Below are 13,557 nucleotides of genomic sequence, written 5' to 3' on the forward strand. Positions count from 1 at the left end.
GATCAAAAACACACTGGAGGGAGGGGAAGGGAAAAGAAAGGGATTACAGATACATAAATGCAGGAGAAGATCAACAAGGGAGAAAGCGGTGACAGGTCCTATCACCTTTGCGGTGTGCACGCGGGTGTGCACGCTGCCCGCGTTATCTCGCAAGGAGACTCATTAACATAGAAATGACTTCAGGAAGAGAAGCATGGCGTCCCACATCGAGTCGGAGACGGGCGGGTGGGATGGTGAAGGAGTGACACTGAGGGGTAAGGGAGGTAGAAAGAGAGAGGGAGGTAGATGGGAAAAAGAGATTTGAAGGAGGGATTGGAGTGGATAAGGAGGAAAGGATGGATGATGGGAGGAAGTTGAGAGTGGAGTAAAAGAGAACATGGAGGAAGACACACGATAATAGGGATAAAGTTTACAGGGATGGATGACTGAAATGTTTTCATTGATGGCATCAATCCTAATCTTGAAATCACATTATTTAGATCCGAGACATCCTGATAATAAATTACAACGTATAGTAAAATTTGCCAATATTTAAAATGTTTTCGACACCAAATTTGCTTGAGTGAGTCTCATGAAATTGAATTATATACTATTTGTGATCTAAAGGATTATTTTTTTATGATTTACTTAGAAGGGTAACAAAAATTTAGCACAGTAAAAAAAGTATTGCTCATTTTTTAAAGTCATATTTTCAATTAATGTAATTATAATGTATTAATTATTTTAGAAAACAAATTATTGAAAGGGATTTTAGAAAATCAACCCATTTCGGAAAACTGCTAATCATTTTGGTGGGCAATTTTGGCAGCAAGGGTGGAGCTTCAAAATAACGAACGACTACCTTCCGTCATGTTCACTCCACAATTGTTTCAACACAGCGGCATCATGTCTAAAGCAACATTGGCACAGTCTCCCCATCCTTCTTGCTCGCCTGGTTCTTGAAGAGAGTAGCACTGCGGGCTCGCTGCTCAGTGAGCTGGAACCTTCTCACGCCTCAGGCCAGCGCTTTGAGACTGTGAAGAAGGAGGGGGGGGGGAGGAGGAGGAGGAAGATGAGATGAAGAAGCACTTGAGTAAACCTCAAAGAAACCAGACAGTGAACAATAAACAGCTTGCACGAGGAAGATAAGTGAAAACAGCAAAAAGACACTAGTTTGCTTCTATTTGGGTGCTTTGGAGGATCCGGAACTTGTCGACTGTTGCTTGTGCGCCATGAAAAAAAAATGTGTGTGCAGTCAGCTCAATGTGTGTGTGTGTTATACCAGATGGGGATGTCTCCAGGCTATAGTGCAAACATATGGTGATGTGTGGCATGATTCTGGCATGATGCTAATATGTCAACGCTGTGATTTATGGCGTTCATAGCCAAAGACACATCCTCAAGGAACTATTTTCTGCACATGTACGTATCAATAAATATCCAACTCTGTCAATTAAAACAAAGCATTTCCTCAAACGATAAAAGTACACACACTTATACAAAGAAGCGGTCTATTAAGTTGTTTCTCTTCAAATGGTTTACCCGGCAACTAATTGAAGAAATACAGTAAAGGAGAGTAAAGATGCAAAATGTGTGTGATTAGACACAAGACTGACGTATTGATTAAGAGCGGAAGAGCAGAGTGAATTAACGGTGATGTGTGATGGAGTGAAACAGCCTATGTTGTGCTTCATCAAAGTGTGCGTTGGGGCTGCGTGTGGGCGAGTGAGAGCCAGAGTGTGAAGTAAATCCAATAAGCTTCTCCGTCATGCTCTTGAGCATTTTCTAGATCCGCTGAATGAAATAAATAAGATTCTTTCGCTTTTGTCACTTTCTCATCGTTCTCGCCAATGCCGTTTTTCATTGGCCCCGCCTCCAATTCACCTATGTGTACCTTTACAGGTAAAATGAAGGTTAAAAAAAATATCTGCTAGCAGTAGCAACGTAGCGGAGGAGTTATTTCCATCCGATGCAATGAAGCGTACCACAAACCAGGTGCACCTTCTTATTGCCAATATGCTGGAAGATATAACCCACCCCCTCCCTCTCCTAATAACACAATAATGATCAAATATGTTCCTCTCTGCAGATAGTACAGAGAAATATCTGGAATATTACGTTGCATGCTAAGCTTGCTTCCAGGTGGAGAGCTCTTGCTGCATATTTGGGTTTCAGCCTCACACTCCAATTACCGAAGAGCTTTAAACGAGATGATTTGTATTTTAGTAGTGGCTCCCACTTAAGTTGATCGGGGGAAATTTCCAACAACAAAGATAATTAAACCTGCTGTTCTTTTTATCTCCTTACCGTCCGTGCAATCTTCCATCAAGTCGTCATCTATCTGCCGTGTCCTATAAAACAAAATTTTGAATTGTGCTCTGATTACACAAATCAGGAAGGATTTGCGTTGCTCGGAGCAAAAATCTAAATTTATCAAATGACACAGTCAAATATAAATATGTCATACTCACCAAAGATGATCGTCAGTCCAATTTATTGAATGCTGAAAAAGTGACGATGTTATGGAGGACCAATATCAAAATCCAAACGCGACCTTTCACAATAATTTATTATTCTACAACCATAAACATCAACAGTACACATTTTCTCATTGGTGAACCATGACACAAAACATTCTTCTACTTTTCATTTGCAGTATCTTTTCTTGGCATTTAGCATTAGCAGCTAGCCCGAAATCAAAGCACGTGAGGCAGGGCAGGGGAAATTTTAAAAAGGTGCCACTAGTTCAGGTTCACTGAGACCACCGCACAGAGGAAAAGAAGGTTGAGCTAAAGCTAAAACAAGACGTGGATGGGGAACTTAACATCTCTTCTTAATTTGTCATAATATCTCAATCGACAGCAATTCCAGAATAATTATCTTAAAAACGTGTAGCTCCAGCTATCATAATGGAAGACTCTTACCCTACACTGTAGATGTACACAAAGTGTAATCTCTAATAACATGGATCCACGTACAAAAAGAAGCACAGAACGTATGATAATTCCCAATATATGGAACACGTAACCATCAGTTCATCGACATTTTACAGCGGGTCGATTCAGCTTATATAGTACAAGATATGAACGAGAGAAAAAACACATGCATGCATAGTATAACTCTACAAATAACATTAACGTGTTTATTTTTAACATTGCTTTTTAACCACTCTGCCTTTCTTTTCATCTGTGTTAAATATTTCCCCATAACTGATAACACTGCCACCTACTGGAGAGGATGTGCAATTACTCTAATTTTGCAAAACAATCAGAAATCTCATAGATTGGACAATAAATACTTTTTTATATTCTGTCTTGATCACTTTTAAAAATATTCTTCAATAATTCTAAACAGGGCAGTAAAGAAATGTTTTCAGGTTTAGATGTATGCATTAAACATTGTGCGTGTGCGTGCCTGCATGCGCCTAAGTGTGTGCATCAGACCCGCAGTGTGCCTTGCGCCTCCAGGAGAGAACATCATTGTTCGCCTTGTTACGCTTCACTTAATAATTCCGAGTCTCAATCAAGCTAGTACAGTACGGCAGTGGATAAACTGCAGTGCACTGCAGTGGGCGTGCTGGCAGTCCGCTGTAAAAAGTGTCGGAAGGCTGGGAGAGCAGATTTGCTGAATTTGAAAGAACATGGCCTTGAATCCACACATATTTTGCATCTTCCAAACGTCAGTTATTCAATATCTGCATATATTTATGCACGCGTGCACAAATGTGTTTAGGAGGGGGGAGGGGGACTCAGCAACCTTGCTGATGTTATTGCTGTTTGCAAAATGGCTCATTTGGGAGTTGTCAAAGCATCTCCTCAGCCGCTGTGCTGGGCCCGATTGGTGACCGCCGCAACCTTTTGACATCACATCATTTGCGGCTCCCCAGTGGGCCTCCACAGAAGCAAGGATTACCGAGCAAATGGAAATAATTAAAGGGGGGATGGGAAAGCAAAATGCTTCAAAGAAGTTTCCTCATTAGGCATTTTCCTCAGTGATGTGTCAGCACTTCCAAAGTGCCACGAATGACCGCTAATTGAAAAAGGCAACAATGGTCAAGATGCACAAATTAGCACAGTCATGGTTGATGTGGGTAGTTGAGGGGAAAGCCCAAGTGCTCAGAGCTCCGTTTCCGCAAATCCACTGGCACCCCGAACGAGAACTTTCACCATCTTGCTACTTTAAAGTTGGCTCAATTTGATATAGTAGAACCTCCGAAGTTGAACACCAATGAAGGAACTTCTTCCGTTTTTGCCTCTCTTAAATACGTCCGCTTTAAAAGGGGCGGTCCTGTCTCATGCAAATGAGCCACCGTTAGCCCCGCCCCTTCCACTGCAGAATCCTGAGCATGGATTTTGTTACCATGGTGACCCGAGCGAGCTACGGCCAAGCAACTCCTTGATCTAAAGCAACCCGCAGCAATCTACAGAAAACGAGGGACGTGTGTTTTCACTTGTGGAGGCAGCACTTCAATGTTTCGCAATGGATTTTGATTGACACTGTCATCTCTTCGCAGGTATCGTAAAACCAAAGGAGCTGAAATACGATGAAAATGTAAAATTGTAATTTTTTTTTCCATTTTGACCTTGTCATATTACACTTTTGCTAGACCACATTGTGAATGTATTATCATTTTGAAACAGACATTATTAAAAGCCCAGCAACGCAGTTAACCTCTATTCTTATTACAATATAGTCGGAATGGGAAAAGGGAACCCAATTAACATTTTAAGACTATTCACATATTTATTATTACATTCAATATGATGTCATCCTTTCTATAAACATTTTTTTTTTTAGTTTACACAATACGTTGAAAGTCTTTGGTAACCAGAGTATTGTGCAAGTCGAGTTGGACGATACCATTTATGTGTTGAATGGACTGGCCGAGCACGTGTCACCTCTCTCGTCAACATTCCGCTCGGGCTTCAGTTCGGACCGTCGTATTCCGGGTTGGTGTAGGAGAAGCCCATGAAGTCATCCTGGTCCAGGTTCATGATGACCAGCTTGTCTGTGGGCGTCAGGTCTACGGCCATCTTGGTGAACTCTTTGTCAAAGTTGCACGTGTCCCGTCGGGTTTTCTGCAATGTGACGTGAAGAAGAGAGGACGCCCATGTGGAGGGAGAGTGAACGTGGACGGAAACATGATTAAATGAAAATGAGATGAGCGGACAGGGATGGAGAAGAAAAGTGGACACTACATTAGGTACACAGGCATCCTCCAAAGAGATTGAAATTGAAAAAAAAGCTAAAGCTAGGCTAATATTCTAAGAACTACTATATTATGAGAATGAAAGGATCCAAAAAAAGTCAGAAAAAAAATTACAAAATTATTAGTTATAAAATAAGTGACAAAATAAAATAAATAAATAAAATACATAAAATAAAATAGAATTAAACCCTTGAACTAAAAATAAGATAAATAAAATAAATAAAATAGAATTAAACCCTTTAACCTGGATGACTGTAAATAAATGGCAGCTATCTGTATATACAGTGCTCCTGTTTATCCTGCAGGGATATTGTAAAAAGAAAAAAAAGTGTCAGCTCATCAATTTTCTGTTCTTCTGTTTCGAAACTTTAACCACACACACATGCATACATGCTCACACACCCAGCTGGCAGCCATGTAGGGCAGCTCCTAATATGTTCCATCTGAGCACGCTTGAATGTTGCTTAATGCTGTGAGGCAGAATGATGGCGATATGAGAGGAGGAAGAAAAGCAGAGATAAATATCAGTGGCCTTTGGTGGAGATGTGGCGATAGAACCCGCATGCCAACCACAAGCTCACAAGATTATTACATGGAGAGTCATTACTCCGAGTCGTCCTTCTACTTCCTGCCTCCCGCCATCACTTTCCAGGAAGCAGAGGATTAGCAGCGAGTGTGTGTGTGTGTGGGAGGCATTGAGGAGAGGAGGGTGAATGAAAGGCGGGTATCGAACGCTGACCTGTTTTGGGCTGATAAGCGCTGGCTGCTTTGTGCCGAAGCCACTGGCTTTCATTTTTTTAGGGCCGCAACATTTGGAATTAATTATCACACGCTCCGGAGCTGCAGCGGCTTACTGTGTACAACAGCTATGACAAGCACGCCAATACAAACTTTAGACAGCATCCGCTGCTGTTCAAAATCATTTGCATTAAATCCAGATGCATCATGAATGACAAAATGACTTTCACCCAACCCAAATAGTGGCGCCTAACATTATCAGATACACAGATTTTCATTCACAACTCGAGGTGTCAAAATTAATCGATTAATTGACTGATTATCAGATTAATCGTCTCATATTTCAATTTGTAGTAATTATCTCCAAATCATATTGAAGCATTAAAAAATAATTCTAATTTCATGAAAGCAGACTGATTTATCGTTTGTTTGATCAAAACACACTTGCAAACTTTTACTATAAAATATTGCTTAACTGTTTTTTAATCACTGAAGACCAAACGAACAAAACATTTTTTTGGACGCCTCAAAATCTTAATGTAATATTTTAGTTGACGAGCATTATTCCAAAAACAATACAAGTCCATACTTTACCTTGGAGAAGACAAAGGTGTGTCTGTTGCCATAGTCTTATCCAGAGCCTGCATTTCTTAATTTTGGAGGAGGGCATTTATTTTCTTATGGCATGAATATTTTATCGGCATTAAACACATTCAAACCTAACTTCCTGTCCCCCAAATTACGACTCGTAGATTAATTTAACCCATTCGCTCCCTAAAACATATTTGACTTTACAGACTGTACTTCAGCGACTGGCTTTAGTAGCTCAGCAGGGCTGTGTGTATGTAGGTCGTGTTGTGCATGTTATTTCCTTGAAGTCATCAAACCTGCGCTTCCCCCATCAAGGAAAGGCTCTTATGATAAGTGGCAGCCATGAAATATGCACAGCCTGTCGTAGCCGCCCGCCTTGCTCCGTTTGCCGCTCCCTCCCTCCCTCCCTCCTTCATTGTTGCATTCCCCTCTTCTTGGTCTCTTTCCCTTCCTCTCTCCAGTCTACTCCCCATCTGTCAGCCTCCATCACTCTAATCTGGCTCCTCCACTGCATGTTGCACCAGCTCAATAAATACACAGAGAAGAAGAAAAGGCTGCAGACCACTATGAAAGCACACATGACAACTCCCCTGCGCACGACTAATTCTCTTTTTTTTATTGCAAGCCTTGGATTGTAAAATCATAGAAATTTGGCACGTAAAAAGCCTTTTTTCTTTCTTTCCACACCAAAAAGCTGTTTCATCAAACATTTGAAGCGCTGTGGACTAAAACACAAAGCACCGTTACATGGAAATACTGTAAAGCCTCAATGATAAAACAATTATTTTTTTCATGCAGGAATTATTATTTTTTTTTTGCATCGCTGTTATTCAAAAATGCAAACACATCTTGTGACAATACTGACCAACGGGTGCACATTTCTATGCACTTAACTCTGATACTGTTTATTTATGTTATAATACAGAATACCACGTACAATAAATAAAAATGGAGCTGCATTAACGGTAATTTTTAGCTGCATCTATATTTCAAGATTTAATAAGAATATTTTCCTCCTTTCAACTGACCAGCCACAATGTGGCACAGTCTATCTTGCATCTTGTTTACAAAATAAAACACGACAGTACTACGATTATGGGTTATATAACTCCAAGTCTAATTTTAGCTTAAGTAGACTATGTTGTGGCCAGTTAGTGGCAAAGTCTGTCAATGAACACAGACATTTATGAATAATTTAGTAAAAATTAATGATCAGCTGCAGTGTACTGCTGTAATGATACGAGATGAATTCATTCGAGTAAAAATGGTTGGAGTGAAAAAGAAGTTCCGGTGAAGTGCGGTAACAAATATCACCACAAGATTATTGCTAAATTGAACAAAACACAAAAAGACAAACATGACTGTGCTTTTGTTCCATTCTGTGCTGCTGCAGTTTGAACGGACACCTTCATTGCACATGCACACAGCGCACTTAAAACGTCGTCTTTAAGTTTCGTCGCTAGGCAACACGACAAACTGTCACAACACATCAACCCCCCCCCCCCACTCGGTGCTTCCACCTCAGCGAATGACGTGCAAACATTCATTCAGACTGCTTTCCTTTCATTCCTCTTCCACCAGCTGTGGAGCAGCAAGTCAGATAGCGCGCTCCATCCATACCAAGCAAGATGGAGCCAATATGGCCGTCCAAACAAACAAACAAGCCAGCCAGGCGTTGAGCCGAGAGGTCAGGCATGCAAAGTGCATTCTCATCCATTCACAGAAACCGGATATATTATGTACACAAGTGTTGGCGCCATGCTTTTTTTTGTCAAACACAAAGAAAGGAACTGCGAGTCCCCCACCAAAAGGAGTTTTGTCTATCGAACACACCATTCAAACCGTATTTTACCATCATGATCTCGGAAGAGCTCGCAAGTAGGCATGACGGTAAAATACAATGCCTGGGTCCAACTTATTGATACAGTACTGATATAGAAACTCATGCACGAAAAGATCAAGCATTCCAATTATAGATAAGAATAAACATACAGTGGCTAAGATTAATATCGACGCTTTAAGGGAGCACACCAGTATTGCAAGCCAAACTCAAGAGTGCCAGAAGAGCCAAGGAAGGAGACGGAGGAGAGAAAATCAAACACTCGGAATGCTGCCATGTATTTTTTTTTTTTTGCACCCATATATGTTATTTAACACAGTTTGTTCACACTGCATGTGAGTAGATATTGAATTTTTTTTATTAAACAGAATTCTTTTTTGCTGAATTTACTCAATTTTATTTCCCCATGTTTTAAAGTACACTAAACATTTATTTTAAAAAATCCTCTTAATGCAGTGAAACAACTATTTTGGCCAAAACAGTTTTAATGCGTTTTCAGATCATCAGAATGTCCAGTAAATTGTCACTACCTCAATTAGGACTTTTAAAATGCAGTGTGAGCAAGAAATGTGTTAATTTGTTTGTGTCTCTACCACAAGACTTGTTGGAATGTTCCAGGTTTGATACCTGCAGAGACTCGCATGCATGTTCTGTATGCAGTAGATTGTGTGTGTGAGAGTGTGTGTGTGTGTCCCAATATCCATAAATGAGCTTCAATCAAGCCTGCTCAGCGGCAGGGGCAGGGGCAGTAGGAACGCTTCCAGGGAAATCGGAGTTGATAAAAGAGAATCCTTGGAACTCGTCCTGGTCCAGGTTCTGAATCACTTCGTCGTCGGGAGGGGTCAGCACTGGTGGGTGGCGCGTGAAAAAACGGTCAAAGTTCTCAGCGTCCCGTCCACACTGTTGAGGAGGGAGGGACGGGAGGGCGGATCAGGGGGTGGGGGGGTGGACAAGAATGGATGGATCAAGGAGGGGAACAAAAGAAGGGGGAGTGGCAGGTAGGGCGGGAAATGACATCACTTGAACATCGTTTCAAATAAGTTCTCCTACTTTGGGCTGTGTTCCAGTTTACTCCTGCGGCAGATTTGGATCACTCCAGACTACAGTGGTACCTTGACTTACATTTTTTTTATTCATTCGTTCTGTGACCAGGCTTTGAACTCTCGTTAAATTAACCAAATCAAATGTCACCATTGAAATGAATTGAAACACCTTTAATGCGTTCCAGGCTCAACCAAAATTACTTCAATATTTTATTTCATAATTCAAATAAAGAAAAAAAGCCAAATAATAATAATAATAATAATAATAATAATAATAATAATAAAATATAAAAATAATATTAAAGCCTAGTAAATTAATTACAAAAATCCTGTGTACAGTGCATACAGAATAATTAGTTCACTCACACACACTGTAATTTGTAAGTGAAGGTACCACTGTACATTTAAAGTGATAAACGATCACTCAAATTAATCCCAGCACAGCATTGGAACACAAGTTCCTTGTTTCCAAATATTTGAAACACATTCAACCTCATTTTGAACATAAGGCCACTTAAGTCTCAAATACCCCGTGGAGGTGCACATACATTCCATTTTAAATTATTTTTCCATGACAGACAAGCGACAAATCCAAAACTCACTTATGTGAACTTGCAAGAAAAGTTATTGTTTACTTTCTCAGTGTGACCATAAGAAGCCACCCCCAAAAAAAAGCTTTTAAGCCCAGGAGGTGTGTCGCCCTCTAAGTGCATGAAACAAGTTATTAACTTAAAAATGATATTTTCCCGACAGCACGCCTCATGGGGGCTTTAAGACAAGCAATTTTCTGCGTGCGTCTCCATCACTGCGCTTAGCTTTAATTAAGAAAACAAGGATACGATATCCTCTGACAACGTCACCCAGAGGAAAACTCCAAAACTCATTAAATCTGTGTATCTCTGAAGGCTAAATGAAATGAAGCCACCGTGTTTATAGTTTAGGGAAATATGGGCAACACACCGAGGTCAAATGGTATTTTTCGGCTAATTACCTGCCTTTTAACCTCTTTGGGCAACCAGATGGGACAACGCTCAAATTTAGAACGACCTAATCTCACTTCTATTCAAAGCGTGTCACTTGTTTTGTTTGCATCAAGGCAAATTGAGACGTTTCCGTTACAAGGTGCAGTGCACTCCAGGGTAGGTTTCATTTGAGACTGAGCCCGTGAGCATGCAAATAAAAAAAACAGACAAACGTGATTCAACTGTGAACACAAAGAATTGGACAAAGAAAAAATGTGTGAGTGGATGGATGGATGGATGGATGGATGGATGGATGGATGGATGGATGGATGGATGGATGGATGGATGGATGGATGGATGGATGGATGGATGGATGGATGGATGGATGGATGGATGGAATGTTGTGGTAGGAAGGATGAACATTGAAGAATGGCCACAAAAGATGAAGACCAAGTGGAAGTAGAAGGCCACGCCACATCAACAGTTGTGGGAGTCAAAAAGCCAACCAGTCAGTCAGAATATTTAATCCTCGCTCCAAATCTGCTATCCAACCAAACCATAGTCAAATGTGACACACCGAAATCTTGCATTATATAAATAATCTCAACTGTCAGCCATGTGAGCGAGACAACCACAGCATTTTAAAACCGGTTGACAACACAATCATTTTAATAGGCACACCTTGCCATTTTTTCCCAAGTTCCGGGTGAGTAAAAAAATCAAAAAGCACGAGTGCCATAAAAATATTATTCAGTCATTTGCCCAGCAGCAACAATATTCCTAAAAAGAAAACCCTTCCTCACTAAGTGACTAATTTAAATATTTAATTCACAAGAGAAATGACTAGACAACAAACATTCGAGTTCCTTGTGAATGTCAGCGGGACCAAGACTTCACACAAAAATATGCTCCCACACACAAATATATACACACAAAAGGTTCCTCCAGCATTGCAACAACACACACATACAATTGTCGAATCAAACACACAAAACAGCAGGTCAAGACAGCCGCATAAAAAACACAACAAGTCAAAAACACCTTTTACCAGCAGCGAGGCTTCGGGCTGCATGAGTATGTGCGTGCATAATAATGGCGCGTGTGTCCGAGTCACCGTGACATCATCGGGCTGCTAGTTCTGATCCAAGTAAATTAATCGTAGTGAGAATAAACACACACACTGATACGAGGTTGTTTTAGGTCACTTTGTCCAACTAGTATCCTCTGAGCTTTTTTGCCCGGAGTATGACGCTAAACTCAAACTGACCTCATCTGACAAAGTAGAACTTATTCGGGTTAAAAGAAAAGAAAAACCATGATTTTGACTTACCTGTGATTGTCCCATTCAAAGAAGAGAAAAGAGACAGTGTAAAGTGACAGAGGAGAGCTCAGAGTTGGAAAAAGATCAAACTGCAAAAGTTTGAATGACAATTTTGTCACATCGGGTTAGACTTACAGCTTTAGGTTTGAACGGCGGCTGCACTTCCTTGTTCTCCAATTTCTCCCAATCCATGTAGCGGAAGAAGCTGTGGTCCCGAATGTCTCTTTCCCCGTCTGGAGCGCAGCCGAGCCGTTTGGCCGGATGCTTGGTCATCAACTGTCCAGACAGAGCGAAGAAAAGAATGAGGATTATTAGCTTGCTTGCTCTCATGGCACCTGCAGAATTTGTCTGGTGCATTGTTCAGTCTTGTTTGTTTGGAGCTGTTGACATTCAAGTGTTATTTGCCTCATAATTTTTTTTTGTTCAAGGTCTTTTACACACCTACTGTATTATTATTATTCAACACTGAAACAAGATTTAGTATTTTAAAAGGTCTCCGATTTAATATCCATGGCCCCCCCGGAAAAAAAAACTAGCTCCGCCACTGATAATCAGTCCTTTTCTTTCTCTATGAACTTAAGTGAGCAAGCATCCCCGAAGCCAGCCACGTCTTTTTACCACGTTTGTATTCCCTCGGGCAAAATTAAAGAGCATTTATGACGTCTGTCCAGGCAAAACCTTAAGAAAGTCAACACGGCCACTGATGTGTGTGTTTGTGTGTGTGTGTGTAGGTGGGGCGTGCCTCCCTGAGGAGCAGCAGTCATAGCTCATTACATTAGAACTAAAATAACATTTTTCACGGGTCAGTCAATTACGCACACACAAAGGCAGACGCGCGTTCTCGTGAATAAACACAAAATTATAGAAAGGAATTGTTTACACACGCTGCTGCTTCCATTCTTTTTCCGGACCATAGGAAGGCTGAGATAAAATTATTCTCAGGCAACCTGCTGATAGATGACATATGTATATTTTTTGATGAGTCATCAAATGTAGTGAAAATACTGGACATAGTAGGCGGCGTTAAAATAACATTTTGCTGACGTCGGCAAAATCTATTTACCTCATCAAAACTCCCTACAATTCAATCATTATATTTTCAGCTACATCTTATTTCCTACATTAGTGCTGCTCCAATTCATCAAAAGTGAATCTCATGTCATGTGTGGAGCACAGGTGTCAAACTCAAGGCCCGCCGCATCATTTTACGTGACAAATTGTGTATCAAATTTGTCATTACGAGAATTGCAAAGTGTCTTCACTTTTAATATCTCTTTTTTTAAATATTTGACCAGTTTTTACTCATCTGATTTGAAAATGAGTTATTTGTCAGTTTTGTAACTTTTACTGTATATAATATGAGGTGCTCATACATTTATTTGGGTTGACAGTCTTAATGGTCCTCTAAAAGAAGCTATGACTACAAAGCGGCCCGCGAAAAAAACCGAGTTTGACACCCCTGGTGTATAGGAACAAATGTGTTCAATTAGTCTTTGCTGTAAAGTTGAATATTGTAACGGCGTGTTTCTATAGAACATAGCGTATGTGCTTCCGTGTGTGTAGTCCATTGCTGGCAATAAAAAATAGATGGCGGCTCGGATAGAATCAGGGGAGTGGAAACATCTGATCATTCCCTTTACACACATTGAACACAATTTTAGTTTTTTTTTTTAAAAAAGCATGAATTCCTCCACCTATATGACACAATCTTTGAATTGATGTGTTAGGTGGAGCAGAAAACCTTGCACCTGCTCGCGGCGGATTCCGATAAGCAAAACAATAATACGACGGGGCTTGTTGCGATCGCATTTACACGTTGTCTTCACTTCTGAGAAACGCAGCCTCGGACGGTGATTTTTCTTGCAAATGGAAAT

General features: G+C 40.5%; 1 protein-coding gene across 2 annotated transcripts in view; it reads right to left on the bottom strand.

The window, feature by feature from the left end:
• Positions 1 to 2,530: 2,530 nt before the first annotated feature.
• The window catches only part of prkcbb (protein kinase C, beta b), a 38,679-nt gene continuing 27,652 nt past the window's right edge, over positions 2,531 to 13,557 (bottom strand). The window contains exons 16-17 of one of the 2 annotated variants that reach the window (XM_088358622.1): positions 11,819 to 11,959; positions 2,531 to 5,057 (exon numbers count right to left, since the gene is read on the bottom strand). In XM_088358622.1, coding sequence (XP_088214748.1) covers positions 4,905 to 5,057; positions 11,819 to 11,959 — 294 coding nt within the window. In that variant the 3' untranslated portion in view covers positions 2,531 to 4,904. Of the gene's footprint in view, positions 5,058 to 7,107; positions 9,258 to 11,818; positions 11,960 to 13,557 lie in introns of those variants that run through there. The other variant, XM_088358621.1, reaches the window with a different exon arrangement.

This window comes from Syngnathus floridae, chromosome 17 (genome assembly GCF_059516105.1).
Source record: "Syngnathus floridae isolate MCC-2025c chromosome 17, RoL_Sflo_1.0, whole genome shotgun sequence".
NCBI classification, from domain to species: domain Eukaryota; kingdom Metazoa; phylum Chordata; class Actinopteri; order Syngnathiformes; family Syngnathidae; genus Syngnathus; species Syngnathus floridae.